Source organism: Ovis canadensis, chromosome 23 (assembly GCF_042477335.2).
Source record: "Ovis canadensis isolate MfBH-ARS-UI-01 breed Bighorn chromosome 23, ARS-UI_OviCan_v2, whole genome shotgun sequence".
In the NCBI taxonomy this organism is placed as follows: Eukaryota; Metazoa; Chordata; class Mammalia; order Artiodactyla; family Bovidae; genus Ovis; species Ovis canadensis.
Genome location: NC_091267.1, coordinates 63,244,502 through 63,271,219, shown reverse-complemented (window position 1 = coordinate 63,271,219; position 26,718 = coordinate 63,244,502). Strand labels below are relative to the sequence as shown.

General features: G+C 48.4%; 1 protein-coding gene across 2 annotated transcripts in view; it reads left to right on the top strand.

Moving 5' to 3' along the window:
- Nucleotides 1-26,718, top strand: part of MYO5B (myosin VB) — a 339,036-nt gene that overhangs the window by 116,844 nt on the left and 195,474 nt on the right. For both annotated transcript variants that reach the window (XM_069568511.1, XM_069568512.1), the window contains exon 2: nt 25,337-25,447. In XM_069568511.1, the coding sequence (XP_069424612.1) occupies nt 25,337-25,447 (111 nt within the window). The remainder of the gene's footprint in view (nt 1-25,336; nt 25,448-26,718) is intronic.

The window sequence follows — 26,718 nt, the reverse complement described above, 5'->3', positions numbered from 1 at the left end:
AGTAACTGGAGGAAGATTCATCTGTGTGTAGAGTGTATGAGTTAGTTGGCAGCACCCTGAGCTGTCAGTTAGCTTTTGTTGGCTGTTGGCAAGTTATTTAAAAATACCAAGTGTTTGTTTTCCCAAGAGTTGAGGATCATCACTCTGGGGAGAATGGGCTGGAGGGTCCCTGAGGCGGTGGGGCCAGGTCATCTTCACCCAGCACTGCCAGCCAGTTCCCTGGTGAGCTCGGGTTAGGAGTACCCCGAGGGCACCTGGCTCAGTGGAGGGGACCGCCGGGGAGGCTGCCATCCATGCTGGCTTTGTCAGCCTGTTGAAAGGCGGGGGGTGGAGGGGGGCACTGGTGCCGCCCCTTAGAGCACAGAGCGTCGCTGTCTCAGAAGGCGGGCTTGAGTCCCAGGCGACGCAGAACTTCTTCCAAGTTTCACTCCCCATGGGTTGTTGCCTGTGAATATTTTTCTTAGCTCCCATCTCCTGATCAATTTTTGGTCATTGATGATTAAAAGTGAAAGTGAAAGTGTCAGTCGTGTCCGACTCTTTGCGACCCCATTGACTAGAGTCCACCAGGCTCCTCTGTCCATGGGATTCTCCAGGCAAGAATATCAGAGTGGGCTGCCATTCTCTTCTCCAGGGGATCTTCCTGACCCAGGGATCGAACTCAGGTCTTCCACATTGCAGGTGGGTTCTTTACCATCTGAGGATAAATGGTGTTATTTAGTGCAATTTCAGTGAAGATCTTGCTGAAATAGCATTTTTTTCAGTGTGTCCTTTGTTCCATGGTCTGATTCTAATACTGATTGTGACACCCGGTACTTTAGGAGATGCGCTGGATGGCCACTGAAGCCAGATGGCCTGTGGGTGGCGGGACTCTTGGGGGCAGCTTGGGGGGCAGGTCGTCATTAGCTTCCCTGTCTGTTTTTATGAAAATGTGCACTTTGGAGCAATGTGTACAGGAAGAGCTTTTAAAGGACAGGTGGAGACGTGGGCGTGGCCTTCAGGAGAGGCTCTCTGGCAGCTGCTCAGATGGAGGTGGGTGCTGTGACGGTCTCCCTGAGAGGTGAGGGCATCGGGTCCTCTCCATGCCCTCACAGCTTTCCTCCTTGAGCCTCGATGCAGAGCCTGGGAGGGAGGGCAGTGTCTCGGCCCTTTGGGGCTACTGTGACGTATACTATAGACTGGGTGGCTTCAACAGGATGTACTGGATATCAGTTCTGGAGGCTGGAAGTCCCAGATCACGATGGGGCAGGTTCTAGTGTAGAGTGAGGGACTGCTTCCAGACTGGGGCGCGGTCTTCCTGCTGTGGCTTCACAGGGTGGGAGGGCCAGGGAGCACTCTTCAGGGGCCTCTTTGATACGAGTGCTGGTCCCACTCATGAGGGCTGCACGGTCATCTCCCAAAGGCCCCACCTCCAACTACCACCATATTGGTGTCAGGACTTACCATGACTTTGGCGAGGGGCACAAGCATTCAGCCTGACCTCTGTGGTGTCAGGCTGCTCCCCGGGACTTGCTGAGATGCTGTGTGGTATCGGCTGCCCTAGTGTGGGCTCACACAGGCAGAGTCAAGGACAGGCGTGCCTTCGGAGGCTCCCCAGCGGGACCATTGCCCAGGGGTGAAGTAGCAAATGCTTTGCCCCAGATTTAGTCTGATCCTGATAGATGCATTCTACAGATGAAGCACACTGAGATCTGATCTCAGCACCCTGAGGTTCACATCTATCCCATGCCTTCTCTCGATGCCAGCTCCCTGAAGGCCTGGCATCCCCGCAGGCCTGGGAGAGTGGTGAATGTCTGTACAAAAAAGATGGCAGCCATTCTTGGGGGCATCTATCCATGCCCTCCAGGGCCAGTGAGACTGACAGGCATTTAAAAGTGAACGAGACTTCTCTAGCCCCAGGCTGCAGAGAGGGCAGATGTGAGGAGGGCTCTGACCCGGCAGTGCTTCTAGCTTTTAGGCAGGGGAGGAAGATGGTGATTGGTCCCAGGGGTTGCACAGGTGGGTTCTGCTCTCTCCAGCTTCTTGTACCTGGGCGAGTGTGGCAGCATTCTGTGGCGGAAAGGAGGCCACAGGCTAAGCCTCTTTTTCCTGGGATGTGAATCTGATGAAAGATTTTGGGGAAAACTGAAATGATACAGACATGAAGTGGACTGGTGGACAAAGCTGGACACATGGATGCCCTTAGAAGCGGAGTGTGCTGGATTGGGTCCCTGGTCGCCTTGCTTTTTCATTTCCTTACTGCAGAAGGCTATTAACGTCTGAGTACGTGGATCCCTGAACTAGCTCACTGTAATCTTGACCCATATTTATCAATTCTGAGTGGAAAGGAGGAGGCGGCAGTTAGCCAGTACACCATTGCTAGGATTTAATTTCCCCTCCTTTTTTTTTTATGATTTCCTTCTTATTCCTCTTGCCTCTTCTCCCCTCCTTCTGCTCCTTTCCCTCCTTCCTTTTGCCTCCATCCTCCTGAGGCAAGTCATACCTCTTGATTCCTCATCATACCTCTTGATTCCTCGCCATACCTCTTGATTTCTGGTCATACCGCTCTGATTTCCGGCACCTCTCACTCTCAGGGTGTTGGGAGAGAACACAGTGTGTCCATTGCTGCCTCCCTGAGTGCCTAAGCTTGTGACTGGGTTCATTTTCCATTTGGTTCCCGCAGCCAGAGCAGGGTCTTGACTTCATCCCAAGTGCTTTTCCTTAGAAGTGAGTGGGCTCAGGCTCTGGGTGAGGGCTCTCTTGGGCACATCTTCTGCAATTAGAGAAAACATCCTGCCCACCCTTCCTTCTGGTTGCCCTCACAGCTGTGGCTTTATCTGATAAGATTTTTTTTTTAAGCCATGAGATCACCCAGGAGGCGTCAGTGGAGGGTTAACAGAGGTTATCCTTGAGGTGTCCTTGGATGCCGAGTGCAGTTTGAAGTCAGACTTGCTGAACCAAAATCCAGCCCTTCTGATGGCCCCACAGCGTGGCCTGCCCAGGCTGATGTTCATTTATGGGTAGAGCCTCAAGTTGCCACTGGTCTTTATCTTTAAAAACGAGCTGATGTGGGCAGGAAGGAAAGCTGGAAGCCAGAGGTCCCTGCCCAGGTTTCGGGCTCCTTACTCGTATTATGGACAAAAGCTCATCTGCTCAGTCTGAACTGCATGTCACAGATTGTTTAGAGGGGCCTAGGGCTTCCTGATGTGTGTTCGTCCCTCCCCTTTGTCACGTGCTTTCTTGAATCCAAGACCTAGAGCCCTTGGTCTGTCTTGGGTAGAAAGGGAGGGTCCTTGGACATCCTGGGATCCAGGCTTGCTCTGCCTTTGCTGCCTGGCCTTGGACAGAGACACACCTTCAGTGGGCTGCAGCCCCCAGCATTTATAGAAATGAGATGTCTAGTGCTCCGTTGGAGGAGTTAATGAGGATTAAATCACAGTGGCTAAAACATTACCTGGGGAGATGGCTGACTTGGCATTCTGATAGAACAGTCGGTCCCTTTCTTTCTGCAGCTGTGGAGAAAGGAGGTGCTAGGTGGATCCACGCTGTAGAAACAGTGATACTGCTCCTCTGGGTCAGCCATCCTTGCTCTTCACTCTGCAGGAGATGCTAAACACTTGGATTCCTCCTTGTCCCGGCCTGCTCCAGAGAGGTCTCCCTGCTTCTTTAGCCTGTATGTTTCCTATCTCCCCAGATCCGTGGAGTCCAGAGAGCTCCTTCCTCTCTGAACCTTAGCACTGGGGCAAGGTCAACAAGAATGCTCCCGTGTCCAGAGACAAAGCCGTGTAATACGCATGGTTTGTAGCTCAACTTGGGTTCCTCTGCAAACACCTGAGTACCTGTCCTGTATCGGGCACTATTGGCGCTGGAGATGTGAGCTGCAGGAGGTTAGAGACCTGTCTGTTTTGTTCACTGTTACATTTATGAGCCTGCCACAGGCAACGGAGGAATGACAAGTATCTCAGGTAAATACTGTGAGGAAAATAGAATAGAGGGGGTATGGTAGAAAGTGATAAACAGGGCCTGTCTTTAAATTAAATGTTCAGGAAAGGCTCTGTAGAAAGGTGATACTTAAGCTGAAAGTTATATGGTGAGGCAGAGCCGTGTGGGGGTAGGGGCCACAGGGAAAGAACAGGAGGCTGGATCAGTGTGCTGGGGTAGGAAGGGGCGGCTGTGGAGAAGACAGGCAGCGTTCGACAGCTTCAATAAGAAATTTAGATTCTATTCTTAATGTGATGGAAGATTTTAAGCCAGGAAGTGGCATCTCATGTACTTTTTCAAAGAAGCACTCTGCCTGCTGTTTTGTAAGGGGTTGGTGAAGGTTGAGGGTCTAAGCAGAGACCAGGTGAAAGGGGGCAGGCCTGGTCCAGGGGAAGAGGGAAGGGGTGGAGGGAGTTGGGAAGTGTCAGATTAGGGCATCTTTTGGAGGCAGAGCTGATGGACTGGCTGATGGGTTGAGTATGGATGTGCTTTAGGCTTAGCAAGCAAGTGGACTGAGGTGTCATTTTCTGAGATGGGAAACACTAGGAAAGAAACAGGTTGGAGTGGGGAAGCTAGGATTCTAGAGTTCAGTTTGGTCTTTTTAATGTTTAATATACATGTTAGATACCAAAACAAAGACATTAAGTTGGACATGTGACTCCAGATCTCGGTGGACTGTTACTTACATGAGAGCTGTGGCTGCAGGGTCACTTCAGAGGGTCTGTGTTTGTGTGTGCATGCATGTGTGTGTGTGCGAATGTGTGTGTGCACGTGTGTGTGTGTGTGTATACATGTATGTTGAGGGGAGGGAGCTGTTTACAGGTAGGTGGAGGAGAGGAGCTGTGAACTCCACAGTGAAGAAGCCGGGAAGGAGGAGGACCAGGAATGTGGTCAGCAAAGCTCTGTTGTTTTGGAAACCTGCCTTTGTACAGCGTGTTCACGTAGCGGGAGACTTTTCATTCTGAACACACCTTGGTTTGATTTGGTTGCTTGGCTTCCAGAGGTTCTTGGCTTTTATCTTGCTGGTTCCATCTGGGTACGGGGTATTGTTAAGTGATTAAATTGATATAAATTATTCACCGGTCTGTCTTTTAATGTTTTTCTTCTGCCATCTGGAAACCCTCTGCACGGTGGGTGCTGGGCTTCAGTGCTGGGTGCCAAGAATAGCAATGATGACAATTAGCATTTGTATAATGCTTGGTAGCTGTAAATCTAATCTGATAGTCACCACCCAACTACTCAAACACTTTGGTTGCTTCTGGGTAAAGGATCATGTAAGAACCCCTTGGCTAGGAATTAAGTATCTGCTGTGACTCTGGCCTGCCCTTTGAACTTCCCTCCCACCATTCCTGCCCACAAGTCCCCAGCTTCAGCCTGGCCAATGGCCTTGTACTTTCTTGCCTGGACTATCAGCTCTGTCCCCACACCTGCTTCTGGTCTTGTAGGTCAGGCTCTCTTGGGGGACTCCTCCTGGAACTTCTAGCCAGACAGACCTCCCATTCCATCGTCTCCGAGATGGGTCCCACTTACTCCTTTAATCCTGTGCTTATCTCCAGGAACTCTGTTCCCTGCCACTTAACCTTTAACTGATGACGAATATCACCTTCTTTATGCTTTGTCTGCTTCACTGTGCTGTTAGCTCTCCAAGGGCAAAAACGTGCCTTAGAAGATTTCCTTCCTACCACATGTCATCTTCTGGCAGAGTCATCTTCTGCCCATGGGAGGGGTTTAATATCTGGATTTATTCTCCTTTGATGCCCTTGTGAGGTCACATAGGCAGTTGCTCAGTTTGATTCAGTTGGTCAGTTCTGTCCGACTCTTTGCAACCCCGTGGACTGCAGCACGCCAGGCTTCCCTGTCCATCACCAACTCCTGGAGCTTACTCAGACTTAATGTCCATCAAGTCCATAATACCATCCAACCATCTCATCCTTTGTCATCCCCTTCTCCTCCTGCCTTCAATCTTTCCCGCATCAGGGTCTTTTCAAATGAGTCAGTAGTTTGCATCGGGTGGCCAAAGTGTTGGAGTTTCAGCTTCAGCATCAGTCCTTCCAATGAACACCCAGGACTGATCTCCTTCAGAATGGACTGGTTGGATCTCCTTGCAGTCCAAGGGACTCTCAAGATTCTTCTCCAACACTGCAGTTCAAAAGCATCAATTCTTTGCTGCTCAGCTTTCTTTATAGTCCAACTCTCACATCCATACGTGACTACTGGAGAAACCATAGCTTTGACTAGACGGACCTTTGTTGGCAAAGTAATGTCTCTTCTTTTTAATATGCTCTCTAGATTGGTCATAGCTTTTCTTTGAAGGAGCAAGCATCTTTTAATTTCATGGCTGCAGTCACCGTTATAAACGAGAAAACTGAGGCAGAAGTGGGCCTTCCTGGGGATGGGGGGCACTCGGCTTGTCCAGGGTCATGCAGCAGTTAGTGACAGGACTGGGACCCGTCTTCCAACCACCAGTTCCCATTTCCAGCCTCCTCTCAGTCCACAGTCCCTGAACGGCAGGTGGTTCACTGTCCACGGTCGTTGCCTACGTCCTCTGTGTAGCGCTCCCACTTGTTTACGATGCTCCGCAGACTTTGGACCGAATCCCCGAAGCTTGGAAGAGCCTTGCTGGACTGTGGCTGCTTTCCTCTTTCCTCCCAGGTCACGGGCAAATGCCAGGCCCCAGCTGCCCTTTTTTCCTTGATTAGTGGTTTTGGGTTATAGAGCCACAGCGCGTGTGGGCACCGTATTTTGCCTGGGGCGGCTGCAGCTCACCCTTTCTTCATTGCATCTGCTCCTGCAGAGCTGAGCATGTGTTTTCCGGAGCCTACAGAGAGGTTTTGAAGGGAGTCCCCATAGAATTAACAGGGGAGGGTAGTTCCACGGGGACCTAGATGACTTCTAGTTACCTCTCTTTCCCTTTAGTCCCAGACTGGTGGGGATTGCTGCTTCCTCCTGGTGGAGGATGCAGTGTGTTCCAGACATCAGCTGTTGATCTGTCATTTGTTAACAGACAGGGCGGGAGTCTGGGACTTCATGGAATGTCCCTTGGATGCTCCCCTGCAGCAGGGAGACCTGTGCTAAGGATCCTGCTCCTGGCGTTCTTCCCTTTGGCTTTAGAGAAACACAGAGGGGTACATTTCTTTGACACACACATTGCATCAGAGCTTTCGAACCTGCAGGGCTCAGAAATTCCCACAGAAGCAGGAGTTCTGGCAGATAAGACCTAAGAAATTCCAGGAGCTCCGGCTGTGCTAACGCTGCCGAGAGACGTGCAGCATCATTAGACCTCCGCGCTGGGATTCGAGACAGAGTTGTTCCTGCCCAGATGTGCTCAGGCTGGCCACGGCCCTGAGCTGAAGAGTCTTTGAGATAGGACTGTATTTAGCGTTTCTGGTGGGAGAGAGGCTCTAGTTTCTTGCTGTGAGAAGCAGGAGCTACAGTGCTCGGGTTCGTCCATTCATCCAGAATGCACTGAAATAGTTTCCAGGCCCTGTATCCTATGTGGCTAGCAAAGAAGATAAATGACATTTTATTCCTACTCTGGAGGGAAAGGAAACATCTATGCAGGTGAATGTAGTACCATTAAAGGGAAAGGGGGGACCACACTTGGGTCAAAGGAGCAAAAAAGACTCAACCAGAAGAAAAATTTAAGCCGGACCTTAAAGGCGAACAGCAGTGGGGAGGATGGGGGAAAGGAGGAAGACATTTGAGGCAGAGGAAAAAGCAGAGCCAAGGCACACAGACATTAAAGCTCTGGAACTATTTGGAAACTCAAGGTTAGTGAGGCTGAAGTGCAGGAATGGTGTGGGGGAGGGTCAGGGGTGTGGGCCCAGATTGTGAACCATCTGAATATGAACTTTATCCTGTAAACAGCATGAACATTTTCCAGCAGGGGTTTCATGAGGGGTGAAGGGTGTATTTTTTAAGGATGATAACTCTAGGGACTTCCCTGCTGGTCCAGTGGTTAAGAATCTGCCTTGCAAGCAGGAGACACAGGTTCAGTCCCGGGTCAGGGAACTAAGCTCCCCATATGCCACAGGGCAACTAAGCCTGTGTGCGTGGCAGCTTCTGAGCCCACGAGCTTAAGAGCCCGCAAGTTGCAACGAAGATCTGACACAGCCACATAAAATAGATGGTTATTTACAAAACGGATGATAACTCTAGAACAACGTTCTCAGCTTTGGCGCGGTTGCAATTTCGGGCTAGATCATTTTGATCCAGCTGTCCTGTGCACTGTAGTAACATCCCTGGCCTCTGCCTACTAGAAGCTAACAGCGCCCTCTCCCCTCACACCCCAGAGGGACCACCAAACTGTCTCGACATTGCCCAGTGTCCGCTGAGGACAGGTTTACCGCACCCACCCCCCTCCCGCCAACTCCACTTGAGAACTACTGTTTCAGAATCGAGCAGTCTAGAAAATCAGCTGGAGTTGGGAGATTGGAGTCACGCAGACGAATTAACAATAGATTGTAATATTTTGCATGAAAGTTGGAGGTCCTGAACTAAGGCAGCAGAGCCGGAATTGAGAGGATGAGCTGAATCAAGGGAGCTGTCAGTCGTGCCTGGCCTGTGCTAGGCGCCTGAACAAACGCGGTTGAACCTGAATTGGGATTCCTTACTTAAGCTTCGAACATTGGAAACAGCTTGGAGAGTGGAAGGAGCCCTGGCTGGGAGTCAGCCCTGTTGATGGGTCAGTTCTTGTTCAGGGGCCTGAGTTGGCCAAGTCCCTCAACATCCCTGGATCTCAGCATGCTTCAGCTGTAGAATGTGTCTAAGGCCACCTGTGTGCCTCTCTCATGGAATTCTAAGACTTCACATTTGTGGAAGCCCTTTGAGAACAGTAGTACACTGTCCAAACACACAGTCGTTTCTCGATGCACGTGCTCAGGAGTGAGAGCAGTGGGCTGGAGCTCACGCAGGACACGAAGGAGAGGGAGGAGATCGCGGGTGCCTCGTCCAGCTGTGGACTCATGGAGGCTGAGGCCGGCCTCCATGAATCTCATGAAGCCCTTGAATGGGAGACGGGATGTTGGCGTTTGGCAGGGAGACGGTTGCTGGCGTTTTGGTGATTAACATCTCAGCTGTCCGCGGTGGAACTCTGTTATAACATGATGCTGTTCATCCTTCTATATCAGCAGTAAAACAAACTCTCGAGCTAAGCGTCAACCAAAAGCTGAAGGTTCTGTGTTAAACACAGGCTGCTGGTGGCTACAGCAGGGGAGGGAAGGGCTAGTAAGTAAGTGGTCTATTTTAAAAATCTCGTGATTATCCTTTACCAGGAAACTTTTCATGTTCCACCTGTTGCCTTTTGGACACAACCCTGGAGAGCAGTGTGCTCTAGGGCTAGGCACTGACTTTTCTGGGGGCCTTGTTTTCCTCCTTCGCTAAATAAGGAGAGAGCTTTAGTTATCTAAAAACAGAGACAAAGCTTTGAACTGATGGGCTCCGTAGTCTCTGTGATCAGAGGAAGGCCTTTCTGTTGAACCGCAAACCATGATATTTCCCTGGATGTATTGGTGGTGGTGGTTGTTTAATCACTAAGCAGTGTCCGGCTCTGCGGCCCCATGGACTATAGCCCACCAGGCTCCTCTGTCCGTGGGATATTCCAGGCAAGAATACTGGAGTGGGTTGCCATTTTCTCCTCCAGGATATAATTCCAACCCAGGGATTGAACATATCTCCTGCATTGGAGGTTGCTATGAAATGATTTTTACCAAAAGCAGCCCTCTACTGGGAAGCAGGAAGGTGATGGAATGATAAGTGCAGGCATAACGTTTGGTACTTCTTAAGTTCAACCTACTTATTGAAAAAAACAAGGCCCGGAGAATTTGAATAACTTGTCCAAGAAGGTTTTGCTGTTTGGTTGCTGAGGGAGGCCCGTGCCCCTGGTACCCTGCCTCTTAGACCAACATATTGTCCCTGTCAGATGCAAGTGCCTTTTGCTGGATGCTCCCAGCTCTGTGCTCTGGGTTGTCTTGGGAAGAACGAGCACGACTCCGCCTGCGTCCAGAACCAGGGAGATGGCTTTTCTCTCCTTTGTACATCTTCACTTCATTTAAGGTGACGGCTGCTTGCACGACTTACCTTGAGGTTTGGTAGTTTCAGTTGTGACATTTCCCCAGGCCCCCCTCCATGCTGGGCTGGGTCTCCAGGAAGGCCTGGAACCAGGGACGTGATTGGAGCCACTGGGAGGGACTAGAGGTTTAGACCTGGTTACATCCCTATTTTAATCCCTAAGTGATACTGGAAAGAATACAGTGTGACTCAGGCTTTGTCCGGAGCCTGGATGATTGAGCACCTTACGTATGTACCTACTTTAAGACCTGGGATGTGTACCTGTTACAGTAGGGGTGCACACCTATTTCAGCACCAACTATTCATCCTCTAAAGCTTTTCCCAAACGCTTACTGGTTTTCTAGTATGTAAGACATTTGTATGCAAGTGAGAATTTTGCTGAAGGGTAAGACGCACTTATGTTGCCTCAGAGTTTCTAAGTAACTCTAGAATGAAAATGTTTCCAGTTCAAAATGTTGTGTATATAACTTTTCTAGAACATGCTTGCGGTTTGCTTGGTAAGGAGCAGAGCTCTGGCAGGATTGGAGCACTTCTTTGCCACCCTCCCCTGTGGGCTATTAATAGTAGCAGGCTCTCAACAACAGCCTTTTGAAGCAGTACCACTCACCTGACGGTGTATTAAGGCCGCTCAGGTGAGTTGAAATGGCAGCAGGCAAAGGCTTCCGCTTGCACATCCAAAATTAGCTCCAGCAATAGAGCGCCTGTGTGCAGCTTGAGCAAGAAGGACCACTGATCCCCTTGGTCATCTCATACCTGCTCCTCAAATTGTTTTTTGTGACGAGACCTATTTGGGGCAGGGAGGAGTTTTGGATTGAGAAGATGACCCATATTCTCTCATTTTAAACTTGAACCATTTCCACTCACACCACTAAGAATAGAGCATATAAAGGGGGGTATTTCACAGCGCATCTGTCCTTGGCTCCTTTTTTAAAAGTCTCCTATGTCTTCTCTGATTACTAACACAAAGGGTCAGGTCAGCAATTCTTTCAAGCTACACTCACTTTTTGACTGGACCAGAAGTGACATTTTTTAGTATAAAATACACTACATTCAAATTGGCCCCTAAAATGCAGTCCTTCGACCTAGAGGAGATGAGTTGGATCATGCGTGAGACTCGCTGGCTCTCCGACAGCAGATTTGTTCGATGTTAACAGCGGATAGAACCCCCCGAAGAGTGATTCAGTTCTAGATAGGCAGGCTGCGTTATTGATGGTGGCTGCCCAGTGATTCCTCTCAGCACCAAGAGGAGAGCAAAGGGTGGAAAGCAAAGGCACCATCTTCCGGGCTTTGGTTAATGGGGACTTAAGCAGCAGAAAGCGACAGTTTTCTGGCTCTAAAATCAGTTGGTTCAAGGCTGCTCCTCAGTGTGCACGGGTTGGTTCTGGAACAGTTTTTCCCTCTTGCCTCAATTTCTGAGGCCTAAGAACTTCAGGTGCTATCACTGCACCTATTTGCTAATATACCAGATTGAACAGCCTCTCCTCATCCTTCGTGTCAGACTTTTCCACTCAGCTCTCTGAAACTCCAAATAAACTCCGCGTGGCAAAATATAGTGAATAGGCTGGGAAATGTGGTTGAGAATGGAATAAAATGAAACATGAAGAAAGAAGATTCAAAAGCTGAATAAGTGTATCACTAAAAAGAGTATGGTGGACACGGCGGTTTAGCAGGATGGAGTGAGGAAGTACCGGGTGAGTGAAGTAATAGGAACACCCAGGGGTAGAATTTCAAGGACAGCTTATCTGGAGTTCATCGGATGTTCGTGGAGTTCTGGAGTTCATCCACACAGGATGTGGATTCTGTGTGCGTCGTGTGCTCACCTGAGAACCGAGAGAAAGGCCTGGGAGCATGCACATTGGCAAATTTAACTACACTCTCATGTGGAGGATTCTTTTTCCTTGTATATCTCCCTCTAAGTACTGACCTTTTTCTTCCAGTTATTATTGAGATATAGTTGCCATACAGCAGTGTATGAGTTTAAGGTATACAGCATAATCCTTTGATTTACATACATCATGAAGTGATTATCACAATAAGTTTGATGAACATCCATCATCTCATAGACACAAAATCAAAGATGTAGAAAAATTTAATTTTTTTCTTGTGCTCAGAACTCCTAGGTTTTACTGTGTTAACAGCTTTCATGTGTAACATACAGCAGTGCTATGTTGTACATTATATCTCTAGTACTTCTAATTGAAGGTTCCTGCTGGGTGACTGCCTTCATCCAACTCCCCCTCCCCTCAACGCCCCCTGCTCCAGTAACCACAAATCTAATCTCTAAATTTTCTGTGAATTTGTTTCTGAAGTGTGATTGACCTGCAACACTGTTAGTTCCTGTTACATAATGTAGCAATTCCACATTTCTATACATTTCAAAATGATCAGCAGTAAGTGTAGATACAGTCTGTCACTGTACAAAGATATTACATAGTTATTGACTAGTCTCCACATTGTACATTTCATTCCTGTGACTCATTTATTTTGCACCTGGAAGTTTATGTCTCTTAATCTCCCTCACTTGTTTCTTTCCTCCCCTGCCCCCATCGCTTCCCCTCTGATAACCGCCTGTTTGTTCTTTGTGTCTATAATGCTATTTTTGTTCTGTTTGTTCATATGCTTTGCTTTTTAGATTCCACATATAAGTGAAATCATGCAGTGTTGGTCTTTCTGTGTCTTATTTTACTTAGCATAATGTTCTTTAGGTCCACCCTTCTTGTTGCAGATGGCAAGATTTCATTCTTTTTGTGGCTGAGTGAGCTTTCGTTGTGTGTATGTGTGTGTGTATTTATATATACACCATACTTTCTTTATCTATTCATCTGTTGACAGGCACTTAGGATGCTTCTGTGTCTTGGCTACTGTCAGTACTGCTGCAGTGAACAGAGGGGCTCACTTATCTTTTTTTTTTTTTTTGTAATTTTATTTTTTACTTTGCAATACTGTGTTGGTTTAGTGTGTTCATTTTCTTTGGATAGATACCCAGGAGTAGAACTGCTGGATCATATGGTAATCTTATTTAAGTTTTTGAGGCATGTCCACTGTTTTCCACAGTGGCTGCCCCAGTTTACATTCCCACTGTAGCACACATGGAGTTCTTCTTTGCAAGTTGTTGACAGCATTTGCTATTTGTTGTCTCTTTTGATGATAGCCGTTTTGACGGATGTGAGGTGATACCTCATTGTGGCTTTGGTTCACGTTTCCTCAAAGGTCAGTGATGCTGAGCATCTTTTCATGTGCCCACTGTTCATCTGTATGTCCTCCTTGGGAAAATGACTTCAGCCCCTCTGCCATGTTTTAACTCTGTTGCTTTTCTGATGTTGAGTTGTTTGCGTTCTTTGTATATTTTGGATGTTAATACTTTATTGCAGTGATCCCCAACCTTTTTGGCACCAGGGACTGGCTTTGTGGAAGACAGTTTTCCCATGGACTACGGGGTGGGGTGGTCTTAGGATGATTCAGGTGCATTTATTGTGCCCTTTATGTCTATTATTACAGCAGCTTCACCTCAGATCATCAGATACTAGATCCTGGAGGTTGAGACCTCTGCCCTATTGGATATATTGTGTGCAGATGTTTTCTCCTGTTCAGTAGGTGGCTTTTTCACTTTGTTGAAAAAGTTTTCTTCTCTGTGCAAAAGCTTTTTATTTTGATGTCATACCGTGCACAAAAATAAATTCCAAATGGGTTGAAGACATAAACCAAAGACCTGAAACCATAAAACTTTTAGAAGAAAACATAGTACATTCCTGGAGGTTAGTCTTAGCAATATATATATATATATATATATATATATATATATATATATATATATATATATTTGGATATGTCTCTTTAGGTGAGGGAAACAAGCAAAAATAAGCAAGTGAGAGACTTCCTGCTCATACTGACCTGATCTAGTCCATGCGCCTAGTCCTCCTCCTGTTTCTTCTTTCCTCTTACGTGTGACACCTAGATCTTCTTCGAGTGTGAGTGTGTGTATGCTGAGTTGCTTCAGTCGTGTCCAGCTCTTTGTGACCCCAAGGACACACCAGACTCCTCTGTCCATAGGATTCTCCAGGCAGGAATACTGGAGTGGGTTGCCATGCTCTCCTCCAGGGGATTGTCCTGGCCCAGGGATTGAACCCATATCTCCTGTGGCTCCTGCCTTGCGGGCAGGTTCTTTACCGCTGAGCCATAGGGGAAGGCCTAGATCTTCTTTAATATTTAAAAGAGAGAGAGAGAAAGAGACATCCCTGGCCGCCCAGGATAATATACAAAAGCAGAGTGATGCTCCCCAGCCCCTCCTGCATCTCTCCCCAGCATCATTTTGAGTTCTTTCCTCCTGTCCTGTGTCCCACCCAGACTGGCCATCTTTTGCCCTCTAGCGAGCACTATTCCTTCCTGTTCCAGGCTTGTCACACAGATAAACTCTCATTCTGGAACACCCCTCCATCCTCAGTATGCCTAGCCAACTCCTTGTCCATCTAGGATTCAGTTTGAATCTTGCTCTTTCAACAAAGCCTTTCCCAGTGACCCAGACTAAGTGAGGTCACACAGCCACATGCTGTGAATGTCTGTGCTGTCCAAGCACTTAGGACCATTGCAATGGACTAATTGCATAATACGGTCTAATGTCCTTGAAGATAGGGACATGCCTGTTTCTTTGTCCCAGCACCTCACACAGTGCCTGTTATGTGGCAGGTGTTCAGTAAATACTGGTGGATGAATGAATAGAGTCTGTGTTCTGGTCAGGGGGCCTTGTAGCTTATGGGGGACATGTCCCAGCTGAAGAATATTTACTGAATTAGCCTCAAAGATGAAGTGTTTAAATACAGGTGATGGGAAGAGCAGCATGCTTTATCCTGGGGAAGGAAGATTGGGAGCCGGCTGGAGTCCTGAATGTGAGTATATGAGGTATTTAAATTCTAAGATACATGATCTCCGAAAGACAAACCAAGAGCAGAAGTCTTCTTCAGAAAAGAGTGGTTTCCTGATGCAATCTCAGTTACTTCCTTTTGATCAGTGAAGCTCTGTTTGCAGAAGCCACCTTAGCTGTAATGCGTTTAGTCAGTGCTGGTTTTGGCTGCTTGGAGAAGTCTACTAATGGAACACACTTTAAATTTTTTATAAAATGGAAGCAAACATACTTAACTTTGCCTTGGTGAGTATTTCTAGGACTGTGACTTGCTAATAAGCATTGTGGTGAATGCAAACTATTTATAGACTGTTTTCTTTGGGGAAAACAATATAGTAGTCTTTGATTGTGGAGGTCAGGAGTAGGTACCTGTTACAAAGAGGAAAACAACTGCCCAATGATGGCTTCATATGCAGATTTTAAACGTTGGTGTTTCAAAGAGCTTAGGTGGAAATGAAGATAGTGTGCTCTGGAAAACTGTCTTAAATGACTTAAAGATTTGTAATATGATGATGGACTGTTTAATCACATACTAAATTGCTCTGTACAGGGAGTCCACAGTCTAGGAGCTGTAGTCATATTACCGGAAGTGAAATTCCAAAAAAAGTTTTAGCTTCTTGATAGGATTCAGACATATATTTAGCTGCGTGAAATGTATGAGCTTTGAGTACATCTTTCCTGATTCCTTTAGTAGCAGGTTAAATGGGTTTAACATTACCGGCTTACTAAAGCAACTTGCTGGGCTCCCTGGTGGCTGAGCGGTCGAGAGTCCACCCGCCAGTGCAGGAGATACAGGTTCGATCCCTGGCCTGGGGGGATCCCAAGCCTCAGAGTGGCCAGGCCCCGGCGCCGCAACTGTTGAGCCTGTGCTCTGGAGCCCGGGAAGTGCAACAGCTACGCGCCTGCACCGCAACTGCTGAAGCCCGCGTGCCCCAGAGCGCGTGCTTGGCGCCAGGAGGGGCCACCGCAGTGAGAAGCCTGTGCACGTGCCCTGCTGGGATTGATTACTTGGCCGTGTCTGTGCTCTCCCCAAGGAGCTCTCTGCGTCTCCATCCCAGGGCCCAAATTCCTGCCACAGTGACAATATCTACCATGCTGTGCTAAATGGTCCATGTACACGATTTCATTTAATCTCAACAGCAACTGCAATACAGAAGATATTTCTCCACTTTACAGATGAAGAAACTGGGCCTGTGATGGGGGTTGAGGCCAATCATAATACCTGGTACCTGCAGCTTCTCCTCCTGCTCGCCTGTCTCCCATCGGGGGAGCCCAGCCAATGCGAAGGGAAGATGCCCAGCAACATACTGATGGGGATGCTCTGAGTTCAGACCCCAGATTTGGGGGACTAATCGTCACCACTGGGTTCAGGGTGCAGTTCTTGTCTGGGTACATGAACATGATCTTTAGACTTCAATAGATGTACAGAGGATTGTGGGAGGTTCTGCTCAGATGGGGCAAAAGGCCCAGTCTTTGTCCTCCGGACTCGTCAGATGCAAAAGAGTGAAATGTGACCCACTTCCTGCTACAAGGGCACTTGGGTAAGATATCGTCATAGTTGCTACAACGTGGCAGTCCTCTGCCAAGTCCCACACCGCTGGGGAAACTGCTCTTGCGATGGTGCTGAAATGGAGACATTGGCTCGGGGAAGCGTGTGGTCTCTCCTCCCCCTCCGAGAACTGTTGCTTTAGCAAGAGAAGTTTCAAAATGGACACCTACACCCACAGAGGACATCACTTGTGACATTTTGGGAGGAGTATTTAGGTGTCTTCCTGACCTCACTGAAGAACTGAGCTGTGAATAGCCCCATTTTTAAACAAGAGACACGTGTTTGTGGCCCAGAGGGTTTTGTAGTCTCTTGGCACCGTGGTTCTCAGCCTGCCCTCCTGCACCTTGTAGCTGGATGTGGGCTCCAGGCGAGCTTGGGGGAGCAGCCTGCTGCCCCTTTGCTGCGTGTGATCCTTCCTGCCTTGGGCGACATCTGAGTCCCAGGTCTTGCCTCCTTGCCTTTCACTTCTGTGTTTTCACTCCTGAAGTGAAGAGCTGGCACTCCTCTCTGGGTTGGGTCTCCGACTGGTCCTGAATGGAGAAATAGGGAGGTTTCTGTGCTCCTTGAGGAATGGAAGTTGACCAACTTGATCTTGCATCTTATCTAATGAGTTCTAGAACAAAATTCACGCCCTGAGTCAATCTGTTGCCTAGTTTCTCTGTTTTTTCAAAAAGACTCCCCTTCCCACCCACAGCCAGAGCCCCTCTTCCAATCACAGAGCAGAGGTTTGGGTGCCTACTAACTGTGACATCACGTCAGTGCTGGGGTACAGTCGTGAATGAAGCCAGCAGTGTGCCCACTCTTTGTCCCCTAAACACGATAGAAATGAACACAAGTTTATCTGATCAATCCCCAGGTTAGGCTTGGGGTCCCCTCTCATCCATCCCCAGGAGTCTGTGCCCAGACTGCTTTGCTTTGAGTCAAGACCACATTGTGGCCAACTCTTTGGTCTGATTCTTAACTCTAAGACTGCCTAGTGGCTTCACTTGGCATGTCATTATGGATGGGTATTTACCCTTTCTTCATGTGTAATTATAAGACACTTTGTACAAAATATATACTCAGCCGGACCTGGGCTGCTGTAAAAAAGTCAGTACTCCTCCATGGTGGGAGGAATGGGGGGGGGCGAGGGGGTCAGGGGGCTGGGGAGTGGAGACAGAGGAGGGCTTAGAGTCTGAGACCTTCTCTCTGGTTCTGCCCTGAACTCAGCTCTTTCACTGTGAACTTTGACAAATTGTCCAGTATATTTCACCCTCAAGTTTCTTCGAATGAAATATTAGGGCTAGCCCTACTCCCCACTCCAGTACTCCTGCCTGGAAAATCCCATGGATGGAGGAGCCTGGCTGCAGTCCATGGGGTCGTTAAGAGTCAGACATGACTGAGTGACTTCACTTTCACTTTTCACTTTCATGCATTGGAAAGGGAGATGGCAACCAACTCCAGTGTTCTTGCCTGGAGAATCCCAGGGACGGGGGAGCCTGGTGGGCTGCCGTCTATGGGTTCACACATAGTCGAACACGACTGAAATGACTTAGCAGCAGCAGCAGCCCTACTCATCTTTTTTTTTTTTTAAACAAGGATGAAATGATTAAAGGACTTATATTAGTGTAGGATTATGGAGGTGGCATTATTAATAATTCTATGGGGTGAGTGTTTCCAGTGTTCCTATTCTCTTTTCCCTCAAGTCCACTTTGGCTCTGAGGCTCACTCTGAAACAGTGAATTTAACTCTGACAGCATGTTCATCCCTTAGGAAGCTTTTTTAAAAAATAAAAAGAGTGCTTGGGCCCTACTCTCAGACTTAATCTTAATTATTCAAGCGTAGGGTGTGGGCATTTTTTTTTTCCTAAGATCTGCAGGTAATTCTTTAATGTCAGCCAGCACTGAGAATCACTCCTCTCATGTTTTGAGGATGAAGCAGTCTAGAGCCAGTTACTGATTTGAAGGTCACCTATGTGTGATGATTTGTGGCGCACCTATAGGTTCCTAGTGGGCTTCCCTTGTAGCTCAGCTGGTAAAGAATCACTGCAGATGGTGACTGCAGCCATGAAATTAAGAGACACATACTCCTTGGAAGAAAAGTTATGACCAACCTAGATAGCATATTCAAAAGCAGAGACATTACTTTGCCGACTAAGGTCCACCTAGTCAAGGCTATGGTTTTTCCAGTAGTCATGTATGGATGTGAGAGTTGGACTGTGAAGAAGGCTGAGCGCCGAAGAATTGATGCTTTTGAACTGTGGTGTTGGAGAAGACTCTTGAGAGTCCCCTGGACTGCAAGGAGACCCAACCAGTCCATTCTGAAGGAGATCAGCCCTGGGATTTCTTTGGAAGGAATGATGCTAAAGCTGAAACTCCAGTACTTTGGCCACCTCATGTGAAGAGTTGACTCATTGGAAAGGACTTTGATGCTGGGAGGGATTGGGGGCAGGAGGAGAAGGGGACGACCGAGGATGAGATGGCTGGATGGCATCATAGACTCGATGGACGTGTGTCTGAGTGAACTCTGGGAGTTGGTGATGGACAGGGAGGCCTGGCGTGCTGTGACTCATGAGGTCGCAAAGAGTTGGACACGAGTGAGCAACTGAACTGAACTGATAGGTTCCTAGTAGCATGGAACACCTTGGGTTGGTTTCCTTCCCCTAATCGCCTGTGGAATCCCGTGAGGATCCTGCCTGCCAGACGGCTCAGCACCTGCCCATCGTCAGTACTGCTTAATGCTTACAATATCCATACGGTGGGGTCTCCTCTAATGTTTAGGATGCTTCATGAGGTAGGGCCAACGTTTACCCACATTGTACAGCTGAGAAAGCCAAGCCTTGGGCCCATTCATCACCTTACCCATGCTAATGAGTGCTGGCTGGAGTTCTTAGCCAGGCTGTCTAGCTCTGGAGCCTGCTTAAGCACAATACTGATAGGGACAGAGTCAAGGGATAAAGCAGGTGATTCAATAGTTAGACTGTAAGTAGAAAAAATATGAGAGACCCTGTAAGTTAATGATTACTTCAAGAAAGCAGGTCTGCTTAACCACGACACCAAGCAGGCTCGCTTAGCAACACAACCATGCAGCAGAAGCACGGGACACGCCCCCAAACAATGACACAGTGGCGGCGTGAGACCTACAGCGTGCCCGCTGAGCCCAGGAAGTAAGCATCCCTAGGACACGCTCTTTGCACACATTGAAGAAAAATCGTGGTACCAGCTTGGCCATGTTGCTGTTGTTGTTTAGTCACTAAGTCATTTCTGACTCTTTGTGACTCCATGGACTATAGCCCAGCAGGCTCCTCTATCCATGGAATTTTCCAGACAAGCGTACTGGAGTGGGTTGCCATTTCTTCCTCCAGGGGATCTTCTTGGCCCAGGGATCAACCTTGCATCACCTGTACTGGCAGGCGGATTCTTTGCCTCTGAGCTTACCATATAGTGACAAGAAAACTCCCCTGCTCAACCTGGAGGAGGAGCTGATGATGGAAGCATGATTTTGCTCAAGAGAGACAGAGAAGTTCTCCCCCTCCCCACTTTTCCTTTGATTATAAAACTGTAGCCCACTGCATTCTCAGGGCACGGCACCCCTTCGCTGCCCAGCCACCCCACAACCCTGCTTGTAAGCCTCACAAGCGTCCTCTTCTGACAAATCACTTTTGTATCATTTTGTCTCTCACTGAATTCTTTTCTGCGCTGAGACACAAAGGACTGTGGTACTGGAGCTCTTCAGAAAGCCCCTAAACAACACCAAACTGTTTCAGAACTGCACCGTGTGATAATTGGTATTTATGGGTAAATACCATACTACTCTCAGTATTGTATTCACATTTTTGCTGGGGCTTTCTGCAGATGGTGCTTTCGCTCAGGGTGAAAAATCCTCAGGTGGAAATTTCACGTTCAACCACAGGCCAGCAGGGAGAGGCCGCTGGGCACATGAGGGTCCGTACGGCCCTGCATATCAGTTACCAAAGCAAACTCCAAGGACCACTGGCTTTTCAGATCTGCCTGCACATGGGGTGCGTCTGGGGAGCTTTAAAAATCACTGCCTGGTTGCCCCCCCTCCGGAGTGTGATGTAATTAGCCTGAGGGGCTGCCTAGCTGGAGATGCTATAAAAGCTCCCCAGGTGATTCTCCTGTGCGACCAGGGTTGAACACAGTTTTTGGAGGCAGCCAGTCCCTCCAGTGTGAGGGAGCTGCCTCTGTGCGGCCTGCAGAGATGGGGGAATGGACTTGGGCTTGGAGCATGTGTTCTAGGTACTAATGCATTTCATTTCACAGAGCATCTGCCTTCTCCGGGTAATACACAGGGCTCTTTCCAAAAGAAAAAGCAGCTTTGCTTTAACAACTAGGTCAGACGTTATTTTGTTTACTTTGATATGATGGAATTAAGCGTTGTTCAAACCTCATAGCGACAAGTGGAGTGGTCCTGTAATTGGGCTAGGTGAGGGCGCTTGTCTTCCCTACAGTCTGCTGCCTCCAGGAAAGCTGTAGAGGTCCGGTTTGTTGGAAGGAATTCCTTGAAGGTGAGAAAAAAATGAAAAGGCAGCACAGAAGCTTGGTTCTAGGAAATTTCTATCTGGCTCATAGAAATGATGGCTTTCTGTTAAGAGAAGATACTTGATCTTACTGCTTTCCCAGAGGTGAGAAGTGAGAACCCCTGTCAGGAGAGAGGCGTACAGGATGCTGTCTGCACCATGTGTGACCAGCACTGCTTTTGTTGTTTAAATTAGAGTGAAGTTCATGTCACACAAGATTAACTGTTAAGTGAACAGTCCAGTAGCATTTGGTGCATTCACGACGTTACGCAACCAGCTTGTCTATCCAGTTACCAAACCTTTCCACTACTGCAAAGGAAACCCTTCCCTGACAAATTCTTTCCATCTCCACAGCTCAGATCACATCTGTCTTCCTCCCTCAAGGCCTTTTATTTTAAATTGAAGTATAGTTAATTTACAGTAACATCTTAGTTTCAGGTGTACAACAAAGTGATTTGATTATTTATATGTGTCTATATGTATGTTGTTTTTCAACTTTTCCGTTATGGTTTATCACAAGATATTGAGTCTTGCTCTCTGTGCTACACAGTAAATCCTTGTTTATCTATTTTATATATGGCAGTGTGCATCTGTAAATCCCAGCCTCCCAGTTTATCCCTCCCCTCATTCCCCTTTGGGAACTGTAAGTTTGTTTTCTGTGTTTGTGAGTCTATCTCTGTTTTGCAAAGAAACTCATTTGTACTGTTTTTAGATTCCACGTCTATGTCCACTCACGTCTCTCCACCGATTCCCATCTCAGTAAACATTTCCAGAGCATCTCCTACTTGCTGGGGATACAAAGATGCCTGATGGTGTATCTGAGGGACCTTGTAGTAGTAAGAGGAAACTGACGTGAAAGAAAACAATTGCAAAACCCTAGAAAAGGTTGATGCAAGAAGCTCTGGTTGCCGCAGCCCAGCGTTGGGAAGGGCTGCCTCTGCAGGCACAGGGAAGGAAGGATTCAGTGGGGAGACGGCGCTGGAACTTGGACTCTGCCCACATGGACGGCGGGGAAGGGACATTCTAGGCTGAGCAAACGGTGTGTTCAAAGGTCGGGGTGAGGGGGCAGCAAACCTTTTCTGCAAAGGGCCAGAGAGCAAATAAGTTAGGTTTGGGGGGCTGTAGGGCCTGTGTCGCAGCCGTCACTGATACGTGGAAGCAGCCACAGGCAGCATTGAGTAGACTGTGACGTGTTCCAATAAAACTTTATGGACACCAGAATCTGACACACAGTTTTCACACGTTAGCATGTGATTATCATTCTTTTGATTTTTTTTTCTCCCCTCAGCCATTTAACCATTTAAAGACCATTCTTAACTCATGGGCTATATAAAAGCAGTTGGCACACTGCATTCGGCCCAGGCTGTAGTCTGGCTTGTGTACCAAGGCAGGGAAGACTGAGGTCATAGGCAGGGGCAGAACAGCAGGTGCTGGATGAGCCTGTTCTTAGCCCTGGGTGTGAGGTTATGCATCTCTGACAAACTGCCGGGCAGTGGTGCGGCTGAGGTCCTCTCTTGGAGCAGCAAGGAGCTGAAGTATGGTTAGGGTCCCCTCATGCCCCTGATGCTGTGTTAGCTTCTGTTGCTGTTGTTCCTCAGCCACTAGGTTGTATCCAACTCTGTGACCCCATGGACACCAGGCTTCTCTGTCCTCCACTGTTTCCTGGAGTTTGCTCACATTCATGTCCATGGGGTCGGTGATGCTCTCTAACCATCTTATCCTCTGTTGCCGCCTTCTCCTTTTGCCTTCAATCATTCCCACATCAGGGTCTTTTCCAGTGAGTCAGCTCTTTACATCACGTGGCCAAAGTATTGGAACTTCATCAGTCCTTCCAGTGAATATTCAGGATTGATTTCCTTTAGGATGAACTGGTTTGATCTCCGTGCAGTCCAAAGGACTCTCAAGAGTCTTCTCCAGCACACAATAAAAAAGTGTCAATTCTTCAGCATTCTGTCGGTATTGGAAAATATAAATGACAATTTTCCACCTACCAGGTGTTTTCATTCTACTTAGAGAAGATTTATGTAAGTGGAAAGGTAAACAGACCCTCCCAGAGTAAGAAACAACAGAAGAGCCAGGCGGTGAGATTCCCCACTGCTGTGCACAGTGAACTGTCCTGTGTGAGGCACGTGGACAGCAGGGTTAAGGTAGAGGAGCCCCGTGCGGGCTGTGGCTTGCAGTATATCACCCAGCTCGACCGTGTCCACAGCTCATCACCGCCACTCGCTCTCTGTCAGCATTTGCCCCCTCCTGTCACTTGTCACTTTATCTTCAGCCTCTCCTAGGGCTGTTTTACACTGAGTGAAGACTAGGCTGTGAGTTAGAGCCTTTTGGGTGTGCTGCCCCGCCTTTGACTGGAGGGGACATCCTAGCAGCCTCACTCAGGGACAGGGGCTGTAGTGGGGCTCTGGGAAGTCCTGAAGCTGGGGGACAGGAACTTGCAAGTCCCCCCAGCTGGATGGATGTCAGGCTTAAATGGCAGAGGAGGAGGTAAGTTAGAACACCCGAGGGAAGAGAAATGCTGAAACACTCAGTTTTCACTGGAGATACCTCTGAGTTTTCTTCATGTTTTATTCCATAGCACTCAGATGCTATAAAGCTCTATAGTATCTTCCTCTAAAGATACAGTAATATCTCGCTCTAGGCCAGGTTCAGAGGTGGAGAGAAGATTCTGTAAACTTGATTCATTGTAAAGCCAAAGGACAGCTTTGGCTTTGTACCCAGAGCTGGGGTATCAGCAATACAAATTGGTGGTTTGCTTTCCTATTAACTGTGTGTTCTGAGTTTCTTGCCTCAAGACTTTCACTCCTTGATAGTGAATTATAGACAAGTGTAGCAGGGGCTGGGGCTTGCTTTTTCAAAAGGTCAGTGATCACCTGGAGGAGAATGCTGTATTAAAAAAAAAAAAAAAAGTAGGACCCAAATCAAGCCAGCACCTGAGTGGCCACAGGGAGATTTGCTGTCTGTCCATGAGGGAGGTGGGTGATGCTGACCCAGGCACACATTCTGGCTGGTCCTTGGTCTTAAGAGCTATTAATTTCAGGTTTGCTAAAAATATCCTGTGACATACATATATATATGTATGTCAGACATATATATACATATGTATATACACACACACGTGTGTGTGTGCACGCTCAGTCATGTCCGACTCTTTGTGACCCCATGCACTGTAGCCTGCTAGGCTCCTCTGTCCATAGGATTCTCCAGGCAAGAATACTGGAGTGGGTTGCCATTTCCTCCTCCAGGGGATCTTCCTGACCCAGGGACTGAAGCTATATTTCTTGCATCTCCTATATATATACAGGAGGGAGGGTGTGTGCTCATGCGCACAGCTTCTCAACCAAACAGGCCCCGTGGAAATCGCATGCCTGTGAGGCAAATACTGAGAGATGTGTCTGACGGATGGCAGGCGTGTGTTGCCGAAGGTGACATCACTGGCAGATCCAAATGCTGCCGTCCAGTGCGGCAGACCCTACTTCTCCCGGCTGCACTCTGGACTTTGGACCTGAAAGCTCACCTTGGAGATTTCAGGTCCCCTCAGACTTGGACTGTAGGGTCCGAGGTGGGCCCAGACCTGGTCTTTCCAAGGCTCCCAGGCAATTCTAATGTGCTGTCAGGGGCCAGAGCCCCCGAGTGACATTGACAGTGCCTCCCACTCAGCGGAGACTGGCTGCATTCTTCCCCGCCCGAATCTGGGCATCTTAACGACCTTGCGGATCCCCAGTGCGGATGGTGGCTGGGGGAGGATGGGTGAGATTTGGGGATATGTGTGTGGTTTAAAAGAATGCACAGCTAAAATGAGGTTGCTGACAACTCAGGAATATATTAACACAGTTTCAATTTGCTGACCACTTTCTTTCACTTCTGTAGGAAAATAGCTGTGACCCTGAATGCAAAACACCAAAGCAGAGATGCCCAGGCTTTGAGGACTTGCTGCACTATATTGTTGGGTTTTGCACGTGTCATTTTATGCTTTTGTTTGCAGCTCACTAGGTGCTCCCTCTGACATAGATATTTTGTAGCACCTTTTGAGATGGTGTAAAATTCTGGGTAGAACAAACTAAACTCTGGATAGAATGAACCGTAGGCTTGGCGTTCCCTGGTAGAATTAGAATTTCATTGATCTGTAATATTCTCATAGGATCTTGAAGGTGTTTTCTGTTACCAATCCAGTGAGTTATCATTTGTCTGTCGTCCTGGTACTGGATCACCTTGTATCTTGAAATGAGAAGGGAGGAAAATGTGTGGAGATGGCTTTAAACGTTCTCCTAAGGGTCCCTGGTAGAGGGCATGCCTGAAAGCTTGTCTCGTCATCTAAGCTTCTTTTGTTTTACTCTTTCAGTACACAAGGGTCTGGATCCCTGACCCCGATGAAGTGTGGCGCTCCGCTGAATTAACCAAGGACTACAAGGAGGGGGACAAGAGCCTCCAGCTCCGACTGGAAGATGAAACCGTGAGTATAGCCCAGAGGGTGGGCACGCCGGGTTCCGCTGGACAGGGTTGGATGCTAACTGTACCTCGAGTGTGTCCTGCACAGTGGTGTGTCTGAGCTCCCGGGGTCCTTTTTGTTGCTGTAGATGGTGCCATATGTGTGTGGCAAGTTGCTTCAGTTGTGTCCAACTCTTTGTGACTCTATGGACTGTAGCTGCCAGGCTCTTGTGTCCATGGAATTCTCCAAGCAAGAGTACTACCACTCCAGTGTTCTTGCCGGGAGAATCGCATGGACAGAGAAGACTGCCAGGCTACGGTCCATAGTGTTTTAAAGAGTTTCATGAACTGACTAGAGATGGTGACGTACGTGAAGGTCTAAACCATGCAGCTTCTGATGGATGGCGCAGTACACACATGTGCCCAGCTGAGAGATCTTGGGTGGCTGAGAGGAGAATCTTCCCAGTGGGGTAGATTCCCTCCGTGGGGGCTTCCCTCCGTGGGGATGAGGCACTGGTGGGAGGTGAGGGGGGAGCCACTTAGCCTGAGAGCCAGTGCCTGGGCCGGTGGTTGGACCACTGGTTGGATCCAGCCTGCCAGGGCCAGGATCCTGGCTCGGCCCTTACTAGCTTTGTGCTCTTGTGCAAGTTAGCAATTTTTATATGCCTGTTACTTTATCTGTGACATGGGGTTGCCTAGGGTGCACAGGAGAATAAAATGCGTTACTATGTGGCAATGCATAGGAGTCAAGCCTGGCATGCAAGCACTGTTAGTAGCTCCAGTGAGAGTCTTTTAATTAGTTGATTTTTCAGATTGTTTTGCTCAAAAGGAAGACAAGGCAATCACCAGGAAATCCCATTTCTTCTAGAAGGTCTGATTCCACTTACCATTTCATGAGCTTCATGTCATTACCCCTCCTGTGGTTTGTGCCTGTCACAGTTATTTGAAGACTGGCCGGTGCTGGTCATGGGGGGTGTATGGGTGACCAGTTGTGACCCTGCCATGGAGGGGAGCTCAGTGCTGGAGGGTGCAGAGGACGTGAACACAGAAATATGGGAAAGAGCCCTGGCAGGGGCAGTAGGCACGGAGGCAGTGGACGAGGCCAGGGAGGAAAGGTGGGGGGGGGGGGGCTGGCGGTGGGGTGGGGGGGCGTGGAAGGGAGCTGGCACTGAAGACTCAGGCTGCAGGGGGCCAAGGGGAATGGCCCAGGCAGGAGTTGTCACCACAGCCCCGAGGCCCAGTGTGTCCCCTTTGGGTGTGTGGAAGGAAGGGAGGCCAGTGCGCCTGGAAGCCGCC